At 34.6% G+C, this 21,272-nt stretch overlaps 1 protein-coding gene and 1 pseudogene across 1 annotated transcript in view; one reads left to right on the plus strand and one right to left on the minus strand.

The window, feature by feature from the left end:
* Positions 1 to 7,415, plus strand: part of LOC149542763 (U4/U6 small nuclear ribonucleoprotein Prp31 homolog) — a 64,462-nt pseudogene extending 57,047 nt beyond the window's left edge.
* A 663-nt stretch (positions 7,416 to 8,078) lies between these two features.
* LOC149542764 (uncharacterized) overlaps positions 8,079 to 21,272 on the minus strand; it is a 105,908-nt gene continuing 92,714 nt past the window's right edge. The window contains exons 3-5 of the mRNA XM_089797657.1: positions 8,730 to 8,802; positions 8,544 to 8,648; positions 8,079 to 8,402 (exon numbers count right to left, since the gene is read on the minus strand). Coding sequence (XP_089653783.1) covers positions 8,337 to 8,402; positions 8,544 to 8,648; positions 8,730 to 8,802 — 244 coding nt within the window. The 3' untranslated portion in view covers positions 8,079 to 8,336. The remainder of the gene's footprint in view (positions 8,403 to 8,543; positions 8,649 to 8,729; positions 8,803 to 21,272) is intronic.

Below are 21,272 nucleotides of genomic sequence, written 5' to 3' on the forward strand. Positions count from 1 at the left end.
CCTCTCAATTTTTCTTTTTTCTTTTTCTAATAAATGTTGCAATTAAATTATTTTAGATATAAGAATAATATTTATCTATATTTAGGAAATTCATGATAATCTCATGGTTATAATGATAAATTTATAGTTGAAACCCTAATTGTTCAATTTATTATTTTTTTCCAATCTTCTATAATCGAATTTTTCCTATATTAAAAAGGGGTTTAAAAGAATAGTCATAATAATTTTCTACAGTTTTTCTATAATTTTCTTCAGTCAAGTTTTCTTGGTTAATAAGTTTTTCTTTTCAAAATCTACAACATAATTATTTATCAATAATAACTACAATAAATTAATAAGCAATATGCAAACACGTAGGAAGACAAGGAGTGCGCAGATCTTTTAATAAAATCCTACAATGAGTTTTTAAATCCTACCTCAAAACCATAGCTAAAATCTGAGACAATCTATGCATGCAAATCCAAACCCTCTAAAACTTTCAACAATTTTTTTAATCCAATTACAAATTTTACTCCCCAAAACCTCTGTGTGTAAAAATGAGCTCGAATATCCTAATAAAGAGTTAAACACTACTTAGGGTTTCTAATTTTTGAACATACAAAGGCCTCTCCTTAAAATAAACTTTTACTATTTAATCCTTTCATGTGCACTTAAAGAACATTTTAAATTTAGATATTATTTTTATATTTTATTTTCCTTCAATTTATTAATTAGTGTAAGAATTAATTAAAGCATAGTTTATTATTTAAATTAATAATAATCAAAGCTCATTGTTTAAATACAATTCTAATTTAATTATTATTAAATAAATAAATATAATAAAATAATATTAAATTTTTAATATTTTAATTTTCTTTTTGTCCAACTTGTTAAATTGGACTTTTAAGTTAAATCTTTTAAATTGAAGTACATATTTAATTAATTAATTAATTAATTATCATCATATTCTAATTTCTCTTTAACCAATTTTTTAAATTTAGACTTCTAAATTAAGACTTTTTAAATTAAAGCACATATTTAATTAGTTTTTTAATAAATTAAATATTCTCATACTTTAATATTTTTTTTATTCAAATCATATTTAATAATTCTCAATATTATATGACTAACCCAAATACTATAATTAAATCAATTACCAAATAAATCATATAGTCAAATCCACATAAAAGCAACATTACCAAAACATACCAAAACTCAAAATCAAACAACACAAACAAAGATAAACTCATAAGTTTAAAAAGGGTGGAAAGCCAAATACATCTCCTCCTTATCAGGATAAGTAATTAGGCTAGCTGGGATTGAACCTGAACATTATCTCACCATTCCTACCATTAAGTTATTGCAATAGAGCACACCCATCCTGACAATTCAGGGAAGTTGATGTCATATACCTGTAATCCTGCATAAAATCCAAACCTGTACATATGCATATATATCTAAACTAAATAGGCAATGGCGGGGAGTGGTACATCATGTAGATCCCGACTAGCAGGTGACTACAACTCCCTCCCTTAACCACATCAAACATGACAAATAGAAAAATAAAATAGACACATGCAAGTATGGGGTAAGTACCAAAATAATTATAAGTCAAACATCAAATGCTCAGATAAAATAATGCATCATTATGAATATGAAGTAATCATCATTAAAGCATTATCTAAAAAAATTTATTAAAGAAATCAAATTTTAAAACATCATTAATGCACCAGTAACCATAATCATTAAACAACGGATAAAATATAGTCAATTAAATAGTCATCTTTGATATATCTCTAGTCCGAGTTATAAAATAATATCTTTAAAACTAACACATCCATAAAATAGGCATAAAAGAGTTTGGTAAATATAATGGAAAAACAAACTATGGTTGGGCATTACATCTTTTCTCAAAACCTTTGGTTGTGAAGCATTTGCTCATATAGATTTTGAAAATAGAACCAAGTTGGAAGGTAAGTTAAAGAAATGTGTATTTGTTGGATATGACATTGATGAATTTGGTTACAGGCTTTGGGATTTTGAAAATCATAAAATTATAAAAAGCAGAGATGTCATATTAAATGAGAAAGTGTTGTACAAAGATCTGTTGCAACAACATGAGAAGAAAGAAGATGATTGCATAATCTGAATGATACTCCAAAAGATGATGCTCCGACTATTCCTCATGATGTGCAATAACCGTAACAACAAATATCACACACACCAGTGAATGTTAGACGGTCAACAAGACTAAGTAGACCTCCAAAAAGATTCTCTCTCTTTGTATTCTATTCAACTAACCGATGCTAGTGAACCTGAATGTTAAGATGAAGTTGTCCAGATCGATACTAAGATTCAGTGCGAGTCTAAAATGAAAGATGAAATGGACTCCTTGCTGAAAAATAAGACATGGGATTTATGCAAGTTGCCTGCAGGTAAAAGGGCTTTATTAAATTAAAAAGGTTCACATGTTGAAAGAAAATGATGGAGGTAAAAAAAGATTTAAAGCTAGGTTAGTTGTAGAAGGATTTGCACAAAAAAAAGACATTGATTTTGATAAGATATTCTCTCATGTTGTTAAAACAATCTTTCTTCATGGTAATTTGGATAAAGAAATATAATGGCATAGCCATAGGGATTTGAGGTCAACGGTAAGGAAAACTTAGTGTGCAAATTGAAGAAAAAATTATATGACTTGAAGCAAGCACCTCGACAATGGTATATGAAATTTGATAGTTTTATGCATGAGCATGGATATAATAGGTGTCTTCAAATCATTGTATTTATTTTAAGAGGTTGAATGATAACAGCTACATTATTTTATGTGTATATGTTGATGATATGCTTATAGTTGGCTCTAACATAGATCACATTAAGGGGCTGAAATGCCAATTAGCACATGCATTTTCTATAAAGGATTTAGGGGCAGCAAAACAAATCTTTGGTATTAAGATGTGCAGAGATAGGAAGAACAAGAAATTGATTTTATTGTTGACTTTTAGTCTAATTATATTGAGAAGGTGTTGCAATATTTCTCTATGGAGAATGCTAAAATTGTCATCACATTTACCTAGTCATTTGAAGTTGACTAAGGAGATGTGTCCAAAGACACAAGAAGAGGAGGATAAGATGTCCAAGGTACCCTATGTTTCAGCTATAAGAAGCTTGATGTATGTTATGGTCTATACAAAGCCAGATATTGCACATGCAGTGGGAGTCGTTAGCAAGTACATGAGTCATCCAGGAATTGAGCATTGGAATGTACTCAAATAAATTCTCAGATATTTGAGAGAAACATTGAATAAGTGTTTACACTTTGAGGGCTCTAATACTGACTTATAGGGCTATCTTGACTCGAATTTGGTAGGGGATATTGATACCATGTGGAGTACTATAGGTTATGTATTCACTGTTGGTGGGGCAACAGTGAGTTAGGTTTTTAGGTTACAGAAGATGAACGTGTTATCCACTATAGAGACAGAGTATGTTGCTCCTACCGAAACAGCCAAGGAAATTATATGGCTTCAGTTCTTCCTAGAAGAATTGAGACATCCACAAAAGGATAATTATTTGTTTACAAATAGTCAAAGTGTCATTCATCTTGCGAAGAATTATGCTTTGCATTCAAAGACAAAACACATTTAGTTACGATACAATTTCATTCAGTTAGTTTTGGATGATGGACAATTAAAGATGAGCAAGATACATACAGATGACAATCCAACAAATATGTTTACAAAGGTAGTGACAAGGGAGAAGTTGAATTCCTCTTCAGCTTCGGTTGGTCTTCTAAATTGAATAGAATAAAAAAATATGGTCCAAGGTGGTTTGATCCAATGGGAGCCTCATGGAGTAGCAGCATAGCTACAGGATCAGTCTCCAAGTGGGAGATTGTTGTCTAGTGTGGAGTCTAATCAGTCCCCAAGTGGGAGATTACTAGTTTGTGGTGACTGATCAGGGAAGTATTGTACATACTTCATATTCTTTGGCTATTATTCGCCAATTTATGACTAACATGTAACTAATTTTAACCCTAAAATGGAAAAAAAAAACTTGTATAAAAAGGCTTAGGGTTAGGGGTTGTTTAATAAGGTGCGATGTGAAAATTGTTTCTTGCAACAGTATTGAATTGTAAGGGATTACGAATTGTGATCAAGTTGTAATAACTGGATCGTAATAATATTAGACTACTTGTTCAGTGGGCATAACCCAAGGATTAGGTAAACCACGTTAAATCTTGGTGTCTTGTGTTCTCTTCTGTGTTTTCTATTATTTTTTGTTATTGGTTATATTTGCATGTAACTGTTATTTTTGTTTGTGGTTTTATCCTAACACCAATATCATTGGAGAAAATATTAAAAACAAGATTTAAGGCAAAACCCAAATTCGACTTCCGAGAAGGATCCTACTCATTCGGTTGAGAAGAGCTCTTAATTGAATAATGTTAAGAAGAGGCATATTTCATCATGAGGAGGGCTTCTTTGTCTTAACTTTCTGCAAATCAAATTTAGCCACAACATGTTAATTCTTGAAACATCTTCTACATTTGAAGGGAATCCCTTTGCAGTCCAAAGATTGGATCTAGGAACGCTTTGGAGTGGGGAGCTTGACCTTCATAGACAACCCCTTAGAAGCATCAATATCGACCAAAATACAAGGACATGTAGAATGAAGGATATTAGAAGAATCCACATCAACCATAAGAAAATATCCCAGGCCCTGATCCACTTCCTCAAAGAGAGGATCCACCCAAAGATGTAGTGGGGGGCAAGGGAGTCCAACCCAAATAAGCATTTTAGAAAAAAGATTTGGAGATAGGGTTAAAGTGATCATGTCAGGGTTTCATCATTAAAGGGAATCAATTTTCCCTAGTATAAAATGCTCACAAAGAATACTATTTATGACCATATTTTCAAACTTGGCTATAAAGAAACATTTAGCCAAAGGGAAAATCTCAATCGAAATCGAAATGGACTTCCAATGCTTAGAGATCCAATTACGGAACCCCAAGAAACTGGTTGAAAACCTTTAAACCAACAAACAATTGCAAGGGATGAAAGTTCAAAGGCAACTTGATCAATCTCAGTAATCGTCTTAGAGTACAACTTAATGATAATCAATTGACAGAAAAGGAAAGCCTTGGAATCAGACAAATCAAAACCCTCACACATAGCAGCAACCACATGATCCACAAAAGAGCGACCAAGACCAACAAACGAAGGAGGCACCACAAAAGAGGAGGCTCAACGGTCAAAATGCATCCCCACCCTTTAGCATTAAAGTACATCAAAAGCCCCTTAGGACGAGCCCCATCTCCTAAGAAAGGTGACCCATCCATCCCACCAACAGGCATCCCAATAGTGGAGGAGGAAGAAGAAAGGCTAGTCATCAGAAATGCAGTGGGAACAACGAACAAAGGCAATGCAAGAGTAGGAATAGAGACCCTCAAAGTCAAAACCCATTGGGCATATCCATGCTCATTACAAACAATTTTCCCGCAAACAACCACAAAAGGAAGAAGCAGCAAAATGTCCCATCATGCTCGTCGAACAACGAAAGGGCACAGAGACTTCCCCAACCTCCAAACAAATGTAGCGTGTCACCTACCAAACAATGCCCAACATCAGGGAGCAAAGACCAGCACACATGCGGCATGGTTTCTCTACGGCCAGGAACCCTAGTGAAGACTAGAGTGGAAGCCATAGTACATGTCCCAAATGGGTTGATGCCCCTACTATATTCACATTACTTGGAGACCCTATGGCTGCCCTAGTACTAGCTCTTTTTCTTTGATTTTATTGCATTAAAACATCTATGCTACCACTACTCTCCTTGTTCTCCATCTAGTCTGATTTTCACTGTTGCATTTAATATTGCAATAAGTTATGTTACTGTATTGCTGAATTTATAATGCAACAATGAATTCTGGAGTATTTTGAATGAATATTTGCTGGATTTTATTGCATAAATCCTCTATTATATTTCTCAAAGTTATTTGTGAAGAAATTAGGGTGAAATAATCCAGTTGGGATATTACAAATAAGAATTCTCTCTTGCTAGTGAGTTAAAATGTGTTCAAATCTTTTACTATCCTACTCCATTTATTGTGTTTCTGTGTGGTTTTTTACTTGGTTATTAAGTTAATAACGTGAGAAAAATAACAAGACAATTTTTATGATCTGATGAGGAAGGATGCAGAAAAAATCATGTTATTAAGTGGAGAGATGTTGCCTTAATATATATAATGGGGACCTGTGGCTCAAGAATTTGAAATTACAAGAAATTGCCCTGGTTCCTAAATGGATATTGAAAGTTGTGGAAGTTAGTGAGCCTTGGAAAGTATAAGTATTAATTAGAAAAAATATGTAAGCTGCAGTTCCAAAATCTGCTAAACAGTCGAAAAATATCCATCCTCTAACATTCTGCTGAATAGTGGAAACATATCCATCCTCTTTAACATTATTTTTGGGAAATTCGGTGTTATACCTTCCAAGATCTACTGTAGTTGGTAGTATATTGAAAGCCTGGGAGTGAAGCAGGCGATTGTTGTGTGGTTGTGAAGCTGTATGTAAGGACAAAAATGAAACTTTTGGATCTTTGTAGTGAAATCTGAGCCACATAATACACCATTGGCTCTACTTCAAGGTTGCTCTGATAAGAGATGGAACTGTAACGATATCTCTTCTTCCAATGATATTCTTACTAATAATAACATTGAGTCTTGGGCTCATGTGAAAACAGAATTTAAACTTGTGGACATAAATAAAATTATTTTTTTTGTTATTACCAAATGATTAAGGACATTGAATTTTCTGGTAATGAACAAACTCAATACAGAATGCTATGAGAATTTTAAAATGGAGTGATGGTAACCCCCCACCTGTAACATCAAATCAATTTAAATTGTTACCTCAAACCCAAGCATGTGATCATCTTAACAAGGTCTGAGACCTGAGCCTTGAAAAGAAAGAATGGTTTTTTATTTTTGCAGTTTGCTGGTCTAATAAGATTGAACCTACAAAATGTTGTTTTTGATCGATTCTCCTCCTTGAAACTGGTCCTGCTACTGTTGTCTGTTCATTGTGGGACCGTCTTGCAGACTTCAAGCACATTTTTTTCAACTGTCAGTTCGCTTCTGTTGCCTGGTCGTTGTTTATAAGTAACATTTTCGGGGCTATTAGGGAGAATGTCTATTGGTTTGTAAGTTTATGTGGTTTTGTGAATGGATTTAATAGCAATCTTCAATTTTGTTTGGTTATCTCTTTTGACTGAGATTTTTTTAATTGTTATGGAAGAGAAGGAATGAACAGATATACCAAGTCAAGGCAAGGGTCCTTATTGAGTCTAAATCTAGACTCGTGTATTTGATGATTGTTGAACAGGTCGCCATTACTTTGAAGATGCCAGCTGACAGGTTTGTCAAGCTTCTTGATTAAGGTACTTTTCCATTGTGTACAGAAAGGACATTCAGGATGCACACTTTTGACCTCAAGATCTAAGGAAAATAAACAGCAAAATCAAAAATGAGTTTTTAGAATTTCAAAATAATTATTGCAAACATCATCGATATGAGTTTCAAAGAGATGCAGCAATGCAAGATTAGGAATTTACTAGTCAAAATTTTGACTGTAGCAGCTGGGAGAGAGACTCCCCTCCTGTTGGTGCTATATACGTGGAATAGACTCCTCCAAGATCAGCAGGAACAAAGATAATGTTAAAGATCAAGACCGGGATGAACAGAACATCAAAATGCTGAAGATCAGAATGTGGATGAATAGAAAAACGATGAATGGTGTAAATTTGACAGTAGATATTATAATTGTTGCATATCTATGAATTTATGCAATGTATATTGTTTTCTAGATGTGTATGGCCTGGCTGGGGCTTATGTTATGTGACTATACTGGTCACATATATTGAAACCAGGGTTTCTCTTGGTAATCAAATATCAATTTTTAAAATTGCATAAAAAACACATTACCATACAGAAACATGAACGGGTAAAGAAGTTGCATAACTTGTACATGATGCAGCCGGAATCATATCGTATTCCGAGTCATAATAAGATGGAGCAAGTTATGACAAATAGTACAACAATATACAGTACAAGATATTAAATAATTGCAAGATTTGAAAAAACAAAGAATACAACTGTTGTACTGGACAGACTTTTATAATCTGAGAAAACTTGAGACCTAATGCTGTCATGCCTGCAAAATCTATAGCATGTCTCCAGTTAAATCAGTCACACTAAATATTTGAAGAAGTCAACAGACTTTTATTTTACTCTAAGAAGATGCTGTTACTGCTAAATTGGATGACTAAGAATATAATTCAAGTGTGTTCTGATGCAACTTCTATTTAGCTACTTGAAGAAGCTTTTCAATCCGACCAATTAGTTGATCTGCTGGTATAGCCCCTTCCTGCATGCATCAGTTTATGCTCAATTCAATGCCTTATGAAAAAGGAAGTTAACACAAGACTTTCGAAAACTCATAGGTGTTAAAGTATAATGCAAGGAAAAAACAAAGACACTATCATCAAGAAGTGGCATTAAAACCCACAAGTCGATCAAAAGGCTGCCCGTTTCTGAACAGGACGAAAGTAGGCAAGGCCTGCACATTATATCGACTGGCAATGCTTGGATACTTCTCTGTATCTATTTTAACCTGCACATAATTTAGTCCATCAGAAAGCTAAATCTGTAGGAAATGTTTATGAATATATGGATCATACAAAATATCAATTACCACGCGGATCTTGTCTTTCATTCTCCGACCAACATCCTCCAAAATAGGGACCATGTATTGACAGGGACCACACCTGGAAAATACAGACCTCTAAAGCTGAGAAATATTATTCTTAGAAGAGTCCTTATCACTGGTGATTATTGAAACAATGCATGCCCAAATGCCTCGATGCAAATTAGAGAGAACACTACATGTTCCCACAGTTCTAGGAGCTGCACAATTTAATTTTGTTTTGAAAAGGACATCAGGCAATCATTACACCATCAAACGGATAAGATCATACTAGCCAGCAATGAATATTTAATAAAATAACCAACTTAATGATTCCACAATGTGAATTATATTGAATTATCTTTCTCTTTTTCTAAACTCTCGCAACTGAGATATATCCTTTTGCTATATAAGATTTCATCATTGGTATATTACTACTACTATTGATAGAAACAAAAAGAACAGGAAAAGATCAAAAAACATCAGAAGACAAATATAAAGAAAGAAGCTAACTAATAGCGATTTTGAAATACAACACAGCAGATTTTTTAAAAAGAAACTGAGAATATCTCCAATATATATGAAAGCAAGGATGGACTAAAATGAAGCAGGAAATAATAGGGAACCATATTATGAGGAAGGCATCATAATCCCTAAAAATGTTTAAGCAGGGAACTTTGATCTTCAAACATAGAATAAAGCATTAGAATAAAATCTAACACGTGGACTACACAAAATCTTTTATTACATTGATATAAATACCGGTAAAGAGAAAAGCTGCAAGTGATTCTTTTGCAAGATTCAAAGGCTGTGTGCAAGTTCATGCTTTAGTATGGGGATTCCATTATGGCCTCTCTACATCAGGTTGGATTATCATAGCCACCATCCTTTGGCACTCCAATTGTATTTTGACTCATATACGAGGTGTAGAATTCAGACCTGAATTATGAGGTCCCTTTGACTTGTTGGTTGTGGTATAACATTAGATTGTATAGCTTCCCTATGTAAATGTATAATTTGAAACATTTGTACAGATCAATCTACCTACCCATTTGGAACTCATTGCAAGGTGCATGGATAGGCATAATGCTCCCACCTTATCTATAAATTAACAATTTATTTTTTAGTATCATTTGATTATTCATATTATGTTAATATTTACATTTTTCTGAATCCTAACACCAACTTGTATATGTATATATTTTTGTATGCTTGTACAGTATAATATTTGTTCAATTATCGATGTTCCACAGCGTTTTGGGGATAGAGACGACGGGATGGCAAGGGATACATACATATACATGCATACATACATACATGTGTGTGTGTGTGTGTGTGTGTGTGTGTGTGTGGAGGGAGGGAGGGAGGGAATTTGGTACACATTAGTGGGCAGCAGTGTAACAGCAGCAGCATAGCATGACTGTTAACATCAAAATGATGTCTATTGTAATGTCCCCCACTTTAACAGTTGACCAAGTGTGTGTGTCTTAACCTAGTTCTACATGGTCCCAGGGGCTAATGAAGGGTTGAAAGGGATCTTAGAGTGTCTTGGCCTAGTCATCTCCATTTTGGGCCAAAACGGAGTTGATTTACTCAATTTGTTCGAACTTCAATAGCTAATATATTTTTATGCCTGAAGTATTATTAAAGTAACATTCAATTTAGTTGTAAAATTTTAAAGAGTTACTTTATTAAATTTCATGGGAATGTGTGCAAATCAAAAAGGGCACCTAAGGGAGACATAAGTGATTATTTTAATATGTTTTATATCGAACATCTTTTATCCCACATTGCTCATGAGAGTGGAATTGACCCTTGGAGAAAAAATAAAAAAGAGTGTTAGTGGCTTCATTCGGGGGTTAAATATGAGAAGAAAATTGATGTGTCAGTTGCAAATCCATTCTTGGCATTAGAGGACGTCTATCCTCTCTTGTGACATTCTACACATCATTGCCTTAGGGTTTGGCCTTTGGAATTCATTTCTATCAGCTTCATTTACAGGCATATTGGGCGCATTTTCAGTTGCAGGTGGATTGGGTGTTTGCTTACATCATTCCCGCTTCTTGTCTAATGCTTATGTCATTTTGGAGGGATGATTTTATGAGGGTCTTGGACTGATTGAAGACAGATTTTACTGTAGCAGCACTGTAGCACGGCACTATTCACATTTTCATAGTGTGACACTATACGCGTCACTGTAGCACGACACTATTCATGTTACTGTAGCAGCAAGATGGTAAGTCATTACTGGAACATTATGTTATAATGCTGGAGTAATTAGTGAGTTGAAAAGTTTGCTATGTATTTGATTTTAGTAGTTCGAAAAACAATATTATTACTACAGTAGTTCAATCTTCAGTTTGCATATTATTATAAATTCCTTTTTGTTCATGTTATGTGGTTTCAAATCTATGCAAAGACAGAGAAACAAACAAACATTTTACTTTTGGAGCCATAAAGGGGTTTAAACGTTTAACAGAGAAATAAAGAGTTGGATGGAAATTATTTGACTAAATTCCTATCAGCAGTCGGTTTAGTTTTTGGGCATTTCTACGGTACCCACTTCAGTGGTATCAGAGCCAAGTTAGTCCTACCATCCTGTGGAGGCCTTACAGGGAATTTGGAACAGCCGGATAGAGGGCAAAGTGTTTGATGAAATGTCAAGACACTAAATTCAAAAATAAAACAGGTTTAGAATGTATGTTTGAGCATGCGGCAAAGGCCATTAACTTCTACCATACCAGAGCAAGATAACAAAGATTTAGACTCATAGAGCAAGCTGTCTAGTTCATCCATGTAGGTGGACATAGAATCCAGTCATATAGACACAGGGGAGATATTCTTTGAACAAGACGGCAATATAGGTGACCGAGATGACAGGAATACAGGACTAGGCGGAGCCAAGAATGTTGTTCAGATCAAGAAGAGGTAATGTTCAGACAGTTACTGGGTACAGAGCAGGGGCAGCGTATGCAATAGGAGCAGAACATGCGCATGGATATGATGTTGCAGCTTATGGTTAGACAAATGGCGTCAATATTAATCCAGCTGATGCAAACAATGGCAATGGAGTCAATGATAATAATGGAGGCCGAGGCAACAACAATGGTCCTGAGAATAACATTAATGGTAATAATAATGGACATGGCAACAATGGGAATGAGGCTGATAACTTTAGACATGTTAAACGCCCAGCTCAAACAGCAAGCTCAAGACCTCTTCTACCCACCTTCCCACCCAGAGACCCAATTCAACCAGTAAACAAACCTCAGATTACCGTGTTACTAGATCAGTTCAGGAAGGACTGGGAGGCTAGTGGACCGGAGTTTCAGGCGTATATTTCCCTCAGAAATTATATGGACTTGAGGATGAGACACATGCCTAGAGCATGAGGGAGAAATCAAAACTGAGCTGAGAAAGAAAGTTGGAAAACTTTCTTTACCTTATTAAGATGCTTCAGGGAAGATAACTGCACGAGCTTGGGTGCAGAAGGTAGATACATACTTCTAGCTGAATCCTATGCCTGAGGAGGCTATCAAGTATGTGGCTATTCATTTGGATGGTCCAGCGCATGAGTGGTGGCACCATGGCATGGTAACCTTGGGGCATAATCATATCACATCTTACGAGGAGTTCACTGAGAGACTCATAGAGAGATTTGATACCAAAGATCTCAAGTTACAATTTAAAGAGTTGGCACAACTCAACCAGTGGGGATCAATTGAGACATATATCAGTGAATTTTAGAGATTAGTTGTGTTGATTACAGATATTTCGGAGAGGAGATTAGTAGCATTGTTTATAGATGGATTGTCAAATCCCTTGAGGGGTTGGGTCAAGGGGCATGACCTTGCTACATTACAGGAGGCCACTAAGAAGGCTCCTGACTTAGCACCTTCTTTTAAGAGAAGATTTCAGCCTAAGGATTCACATACGAAGAAGGATAAGGATAAGGACAAAAAAAAAATTTTACCAGGACGCACAACCAAAAGGGGGTAATAGGAAGTTGAATAATAACACTCTAAATGAGTTGAGAAGGAAGAAGTTGTGTTTTCATTGTAGAGAGCCTTGGTAATTTTCTCATAAGTACTCTCTCAAGGCTAAGGCAAATCAAATAGAGTATTTTTCAGCGGAGGAGTCACAGTGAGAGGGGAAGGATCAGCACTCTAATTCGAATGAGAGTAGCACTCCAGAGGAGAATGACATTCCTAAGGATGATGGGTCATTGGCACAATTTACAAGGGCTCAAACAGCGATCACATTTAGGGTCCGGGGTATTATCCAGGGGCAGAAAGTGATCTCTGTCATTGACATTGGGGCTACACATAGCTTCATAGATGCACGACTAGTAGCCACGAGAGGTTTACAAACTGAGGAGCATGCTGGGTTTAGAGTCATGGTAGCTAATGGTGACAAATTATTATGCACTCAAAAGATATCTAATCTTCACATCGGGTTTGGAGATGGCTATGAGTTGGAGGATGAGTTCTATGTGGTAGACATGGGAGACTATGATGTCATCCTCAGCATCACATGGATGGCCTCGCTAGTTGAGTTCACACCCTAATGGAGCCCTATTTTTCAGGGAAAAATCTAGGGATCCATTATGATGTTGGAGATAAAAAATTCATATGATCATAGAGCTCAAAGGCAAAGATGTGAAATACATACACAGTCAACAACCTAATCAGCAGGTGCATTGAAATACTTATCTTTTTATTATTCAATCTGCTCAAGTGAGCATATGCCTTTTGGTATTACCGGTTGTATGAGTCTGAAATCAAGAGGGCATCATAAGTGCAGGATAGAGAGACAAATCAGAAAAAAACATTCTGCTCATATGGATAAAAGACAGGTTTGAAACGCTGACAGTCAAATCTGCAAGCACTCAAATTCAAAATTCAAAACGGTAAGATAGATTCAAACAAATGTTTGCAAAGATGCTAATATAGATAGGGCTGCTGCTATGGTAAAGTGTTTTCAAACCTTGATCTAAATATGCAAGTCAGGTGCAGGAGGCTTCCAAGTTAAAAAGATGAGATGAAGTGCCAAGGTTATTTTCCTAAAACTACAACTCACAACCTATTGATTCGTCAGCTGTGCAAACAAAATAAGTGGCAGAGGCCAAAGATGTTGTCAGTCAGAGGCCATACACCTTATGTTATCACCTACAACAACCTCATTAATAGACTTTGCAGTTGGCAGTTCGTGAAGACTTTTTGACTACCAAAGTGAATGTTGAGAATAGAAAAATGTGCAGATTATCTCTTCAGGAATGATGTTTGTTTGATCCAGCATATTCTGTACATGCACTATTGTGGGTGATGCACAGGATACAACAACAATAGTTTATGAGCAGTTCACTGTGGCAGCTATATTCCAAAGCAACTCATATCTCAAACACACAAGTATTGAATCTTCTTGTGTTTCCTTCGAAACTATAAGATAAGGATATATGGATGCAGCAGGCGGATCCATTTCAAACTCCAATTGTATATCGTGCATATATTTTTATATATAAAACATTTTAGTAGGGGAGTTTGGATAATATTGTGTTTACTAAGGATCTGCATAAAGGAATTCAGAATATGCATCTCTATTTTTAAAACATAAAACAGATGATGTACAACTAGATAGCATAAGCACATACTATATCAAAGACGATTTCTTCCAGCAGTACCAAGCTCCAGTTGAGCAAAGGCAATAACTATATTTTCTATGCCACTAGATAACCTGGAGTGTTCGTACAGCAACATCAATTAGAGCGGATACATATTTGAATAAAGTCAATGGGAAAGGACGATTTTGTGAAGTATATATTTTATTTCCGTTAAGAAATTTGAGGAATCTCAAGTGAAGAAATGATTCTGGACAAACATCAGAAATAGAAGAGATTGAAAATACAAAGCCGCACACATGTTTGTAGATTCTGGCTCAACCGATTTTCAAAACGTAATAACCCTTGTTTGGAGGTTTCAATGTATCAAAAAGTTTCTATACAACTTCCGAGAAAATTCAAACACGGGACATTTAGTGTGACCTTTCACGTTGGAGGCAGAACCAGAAAGTCTTGAGTGAAAAGCATAATCCCCACAGGGAGAAACCACCGTGAGAACATCAACGCTTGAGAGCATAGCCGAAAAATCACCAACACCTAGTCGAATGATTTTGTTTGGGAACATTAGGGATTTTATATCACCTATTTCCACTTACCAATTCTTTCATTTAAATAATTCACATCTAACAATTTTTTGTCTTGTTGCAAGTATTATGAATATGTGCGTTGAAAGAGGAGCTTGTGTGAATTGAGAATATGGAGACTCAAAACATTTATATGTTTGAAAGAACCTTGTAAAGTTGATCGTTGAGGAGAGGGCATTTAGATTACCAAACTGTCGGTTATTTTTATAAAATTATATTAAGGTTTTGTATTGATTATTTGTCATGAAAAGGTGCGGTGGTTGAAAAAGCAACCGACACCCTTCAGTTTCCTATAAATATAGATGTAAAAAAACAAATGAAAGGGACAATTCATATTACTCCCTAAATTTTTTGATACATACTATATGCTTTATTGATATATTATATTCTTTCATTAGTAAAGGAATCGATTGAACAAAGCTTGTGGATTTGAATTATTGGGTGAATTTTATGTGGTCTAGATTCGCAGTAGATAAATCCTCTATATGGAGTGTCTTTATTGAGATTTTATTTCCAGCATAATTATTTATTTTTAAATCTTGGAGTTGAAATATTATTAAGTTGTGTCCTTTATAATTATTTTTTAAATTCTATAAATGTTTTAATGTTCGAACAAGTGGACTAGGTCATTATTGCATTTTAAACTTGATAAAATAAATATTGTGAAATATTTAATTATTTTCGAATTTATATCTAGTTTGTCTCCATATCATAGGAGTTAAAGTGCATCCTAGACTAGTTTAAAATTGCATTCGTATAATTGATCCGTCGCATCTGGACTATTAATTTGTTTGTAGTTTAAGTACATTGAACTTTATAAAGTTGTACGTTCCAACTTATGATATTGACTCTAATTGCCCATTTAATTAAGCATTGGTCTTTATATTACTCTCGATTCATAATCCATATGTTTGCAACTATTTCATTTCTTTTCATTAAGGAATTAATATATATTCATTTGTTGCATTTATTCTTTATTTAAAACATTATCACATTTATTTATTTATTCATAATTTTCAAGTTTAAAGTTTTTTTATAATTCTTTCTGTTAGGAAGACTTTCATCGCATTCACATTCTAATTGATCTCCTATAAGGATCTTGGATTTAAGTGTTCTGTTCAGGATTAGGTGCACCTGCCTTGGCCTTGCAGAGCCAAAAGCGCAAAGGACCCAGATTGAATTAATTGATCCTATCAAGTTGGCCTTAACTAGTTGGATATCCCAACATCAAATAGGCAAGGCTTGTAGGATTCCAAACTGCAGTTTTGGGAACCAACAGATTAGCGACTCTACTAGGGAGAGTTGCAAAACAAACCCTAAGAGTTTTTGATTTCAAGGTCAGCAAGAGTTAGGTTCTATTTAATTTGTTGAAACATTTTGATATATTTGAAATTCTAAATTGATAAGTTTTTTATAGTGCATTTTATTTCCTTGAAGATTTCAATCTCTTGTAATTATTTTATAAATCTCAAATTGCTTTATGAAGATTTGATCTTGTAGAAGCATTATATGTTTTTCTTTAAGCTTTTTCTGCAGATTCAATCTTTGGTGACAAATACTCTATTGGAAGGAAGAACTCAGATTCTTGAAGATTATTCATTTCCTCCATTTGGAGGTGGTGACTCTATTGTATTTGGATTGGTACTTTAACAAAAGGAGTGCCTGAATCATCAGTGACTGCTGAAGGAGTAGACTCAGAAGGAAATGGTAGATGGTATTTCAAATGTATCGATCATTTGAAAGAAAGCCTTTTGTTCCAGATGGCACCAGGCCATTGGATTTCAGCAATTTTGATTATGAACCTAGCAAGTTCTCTCCAAAACTTTCACAACTTGTACCAAAGTTCCATGGAGAGTGGGATGAATCAACAATTTGACATTTGGATGCATTCTATACATTTATAGAAGATTATGAGATTTGTGCAGAAGATCAAGTAATGAAATTGTTTGCTAGGGCTTTGAAGGACAATGCAAGACAGGCATATGAATCATTATCCACACAATGCATCTCATTTTGGAAACAATTCGAACAATGGTTCCTATATGAAGTTCATGATACAAGTGAGGGAGATGACGTGTTATGAACAAGATGAAAATCAAAGCTGCAACATGGAAGAGGATCCTGACATGTCTCCACTTGATGCCTTTTTCAACTTGGAAAGGTATGAGGATGAGACTTCAACAAATTTATTTTTGAGGATGATGAACACTTATTATGAGATTCCATCGAACCTCAAACCTCCTTACATGGAATTTCTAAACAAAATTGTTAAGTTGAGAATCTCGCCAAAGGACCCTGACGTGAAGCTTCTTCTTCACATATGGGATCAAGCTATTAAAGATGAAGCAAAACATACTGAAGTAATACAAGAACATAATGATGTTTCAGATCAAAATGTATAAAAAAAGGAAGAAGAAGTTGATCATGATGAGACCGGTAAAGAATTAGACTATGAAGAATATGGAAATAATGAGGAGGATTCTCTCAGTGTGGATGAGATTTCGGCCTCGTTAGATATGGAATATCAAAAGTATGTCGAAAAGGGTGGTCAAATTTTTCTTCCCATACACACGGAGAAACAAATTGATGTGTCCTATGAAACATTTAATGAACAAGAAAATCTTTTCATCTCTACAAATGCATATCACTTTCATGAGGAGGAAAACTATGAACCAAAAGAGGCATACATTTCTCAGAAGGATGACATGTTGGTTGAAGATGTGCATTATGGTTTAAGTATAGAAAGAAATCTATTTGGATACAATTTCAAAGAATTTTCAGATTCCATATATGATGAACTAGTAGAAGGTAATGAAGAATGTAGCTCTTACATATTTCTTGAGGACAATATGAGCATACATGAAAAAGAAAATGCAACCCGGAAGGATTACAAAATCACTTTAGATCTTTTATGTGGTGAAATAATAGAAAATTGTGACAGAATATTTTGTGGAGATGAAGTAGAACATGAGAAAATATCGGATGAAGGATCTCATGGAAATATTCTCGAGCACTCTATATTCCCAAGTCCATTGTTTGAAGAAGATTTTTTATATCAAATATCTCAGCACTATGATAACATTTCTAAGGATGATTCTGAAAATAATGAAAATCATAGCATACATGGAGAAATATATTCAGAGGAAGACCCATTTTATGATCAATACTTGCATTTAAAATGTGAAGATGAGATCGAATCGAATGTACATAATAAGGAGGACATGTTGGAAGTTAGTCCTGAAATTTTTTCAAATATCTCAATTGATCAGATTCTTAACAAAACAGAAGTAATAATGCTTGAATGCGGGTTGTATTCAAAATTTTATTGTGAGGAGAATCATTCGGAATGTGGGGCAGATTGTCTGCAAAAGGAAAATCAGACAAAGGTGACTTGTTCTAATGAAAGTATGACTGATCACATACATACGAACCTTCCATTCAGCAGAGATCACATCACACTTAATAACTACTCAGCAACAAAACAAAAGTCAAACTTGTTTATCTTATCAAAAACAAAACAAAAGTCAAATACCAAGGATTGCGTTCATGAAGTAAAGACAGTAGGTATTGCTCATAAAAATAATGCATTTGATACAGGTATGAAATATAAGCAGCATACCGAGGTAAGTATCCTCGAAGACCCTGTGGTAATATTTGTTAACAATATGCTTAGGGAGATGTTTTTAAGTTTTTATCATTTTTCTTTTGAAGATTTTTCTTCCACGTATATTGATCGAATCAATAAAGTAAGAGATCAGATGTTTGGATTTAAAGATGATGAAATTTATTTCTTCTCAAATGATCCTACTGGTAAGACAAATGTAAATTCTAATCTTGAACAAGGCAAGCACATACCATGAGATGATTGTTTTATATGTACTAACGGATCAGATTTTACTAATGAGCAATATGATATCAGATTCAGGAAATCCAAAGTGTTGAATGATCAGAATCAAGTGTTCGATAGAGGAAAGGATCAATGTTCATTTTGGGGGGCCTGGGGCCACCCAATTTCATCGTGCACCATGCTAAGCATGGATGCTCGGTCTGCTCCTCCAAAGATAAATGGAATCTCACTATGCTCACAAGAAGCATATGTCCCCAACAAAAGCCACTAATGGAGCCCTATTTTTTAGGGAAAAATTCAAGGATCCATTTATGATGTTGGAGATAAAAAATTCATATGATCATAGAGCTCAAAGGAAAAGATGTGAAATACATACACAGTCAACAACCTAATCAGTAGGGGCATTGAAATACTTATCTTTTTATTATTGAATCTGCTCAAGTGAGCATATGCCTTTTGGTATTGCCAGTTGTATGAGTCTCAAATCAAGAGGGCATCATAAGTGCAGGATAGAGAGACAAATCAGAAAAACAACATTCAGCTCATATGGATAAAAGACAGGTTTGAAACGCTGACAGTCAAATCTGCAAGCACTCAAATTCAAAATTCAAAACAGTAAGATAGATTCAAACATATGTTTGCAAAGATGCCAATATAGATAGGGCTGCTGCTACGGTAAAGTGTTTTCAAACCTTGATCTAAATATACAAAGTCAGGTGCAGGAGGCTTCCAAGTTAAAAAGATGAGATGAAGTGCCAAGGTTATTTTCCTAAAACTGTAACTCACAACCTACTGATTCGTCAGTTGTGCAAACAAAATAAGTGGCAGAGGCTAAAGATGTTGTCCATTAGAGGCCATACACCTAATGTTATCACCTACAACAACCTCATTAATAGACTTTACAGTTGGCAGTTCTTGAAGACTTTTTGACTACCAAACTGAATGTTCACAATAGAAGAATGTGCAGATTATCTCTTTAGGGATGATGTTTGTTTGATCCAGCATATCCTGTACATGCACTGTTGTGGGTGATTGTTACATCCCAATTTTTGACCTAATTTAAAATATAGCCGTTGAGGTTCACATGAAGTCAGTTGGCAGTTTAATTTGTTATACTCTTGCAAAATGGTAAGATGGTTAGTTATAATTTCAAATGAAGATAACAAGCCAGTTGATCATTTATCACAAATTCATGGAATTGAGAAGATGGTTAACTGTTATGATTAATTATGATTAAATAATTTATTATGATAATATAATTTAACTGCGGGGAATTTCCTTGCAAAAAACACGTCGAAGGGGTGGAAGCATTGTCAGCAAAGGATTAGGCACAGGAGCATCACCATCACTAGGCAAATGGGTTAAGAACCTAGCAACTTGAAATAGGATACATCTGTGAAACCCCACATGAGCTATTTAAATAATTTGAGAAACATAAATAATTGGTGTTAAAATATTAAATGTTCCCCAAAGGATTTAATATGATCTTTCACCTTATTATTATAATAGATATATCTATATGCGTACATATAGATATAAAAATGAGATGGCACCATTATATTATAAAAATTTAATAATGTCACCCCATTAATATTTACATGTACATATATAAATATAAGATTATAATAATATTCGAATTATTATAATATTCGAATTATAATCTTCCAACTCTATTCTTTACTTTTCAATATTCTTTGTTTTTAACTGATTAGCACTTGGCATGATAAATTGACAATAATCTTTCCAACTTTATCTTCCAACCATTTAAATTTTCTTTTCCTCTTCTTTGTTTTAATTGAATTAAACATTTGGAAATTCGAATTGACATATGCTCTATAACCGACGGAAGCCAAGAAGGCACTAATCTTTCTTTCTAACCGTAGCCGTGTTTGATAGACGGACGTCCTTTATATTAACTCGACTGCCTTGTTGCGAGAGGTACCTTTTTCATAGTATTCTCTGCCATAACCCGACTACCTTGCTGCATTAAGCACTTTTCAACAGTAATCTCTACTATAACTTGGCCCTTTTTTTCAAGCCTCATATAATTCCATACTCAAGCTCAGGATTCCATTTACCATCGAACATTGACAAACTCAGAACCTCTGCAAATTAATTATTAATGTTTTGTGCATGTTGTCGTCCAAGTAAATCCGGCTAAGGTTCAAAGGTCGTGAGCACAGTAAGTGGCGTTGCAATTTGCTGAGGAGAACCGATCAGAAGTTCAGGATTATCAAGCATTACCGACTCCTTAACAGGTCATGTGATTACCATTCCAATACATTTATTTTTCTATAGCAGCCAGCTAGGCATGGAAATCTCTTATCTTTTGCTTGTGATCATGCTAATTCCTTTACTGGCTGAGTAATCCTTGTAAATTATGATGAACTTCCTTCTTAACTCTCATAGTTTCCAGAATCATAATAAAGAGTGTTGAATTGTATCTCTTAAAGAAGGGTTTCCTAAGTGTAATAAACCTGAATGAAATATTCTGTTTGGAAATC

This window comes from Cupressus sempervirens, chromosome 8 (assembly GCF_028749045.1).
Source record: "Cupressus sempervirens isolate cs-2001-9-10 chromosome 8, ASM2874904v1, whole genome shotgun sequence".
Taxonomy (NCBI): Eukaryota; Viridiplantae; Streptophyta; class Pinopsida; order Cupressales; family Cupressaceae; genus Cupressus; species Cupressus sempervirens.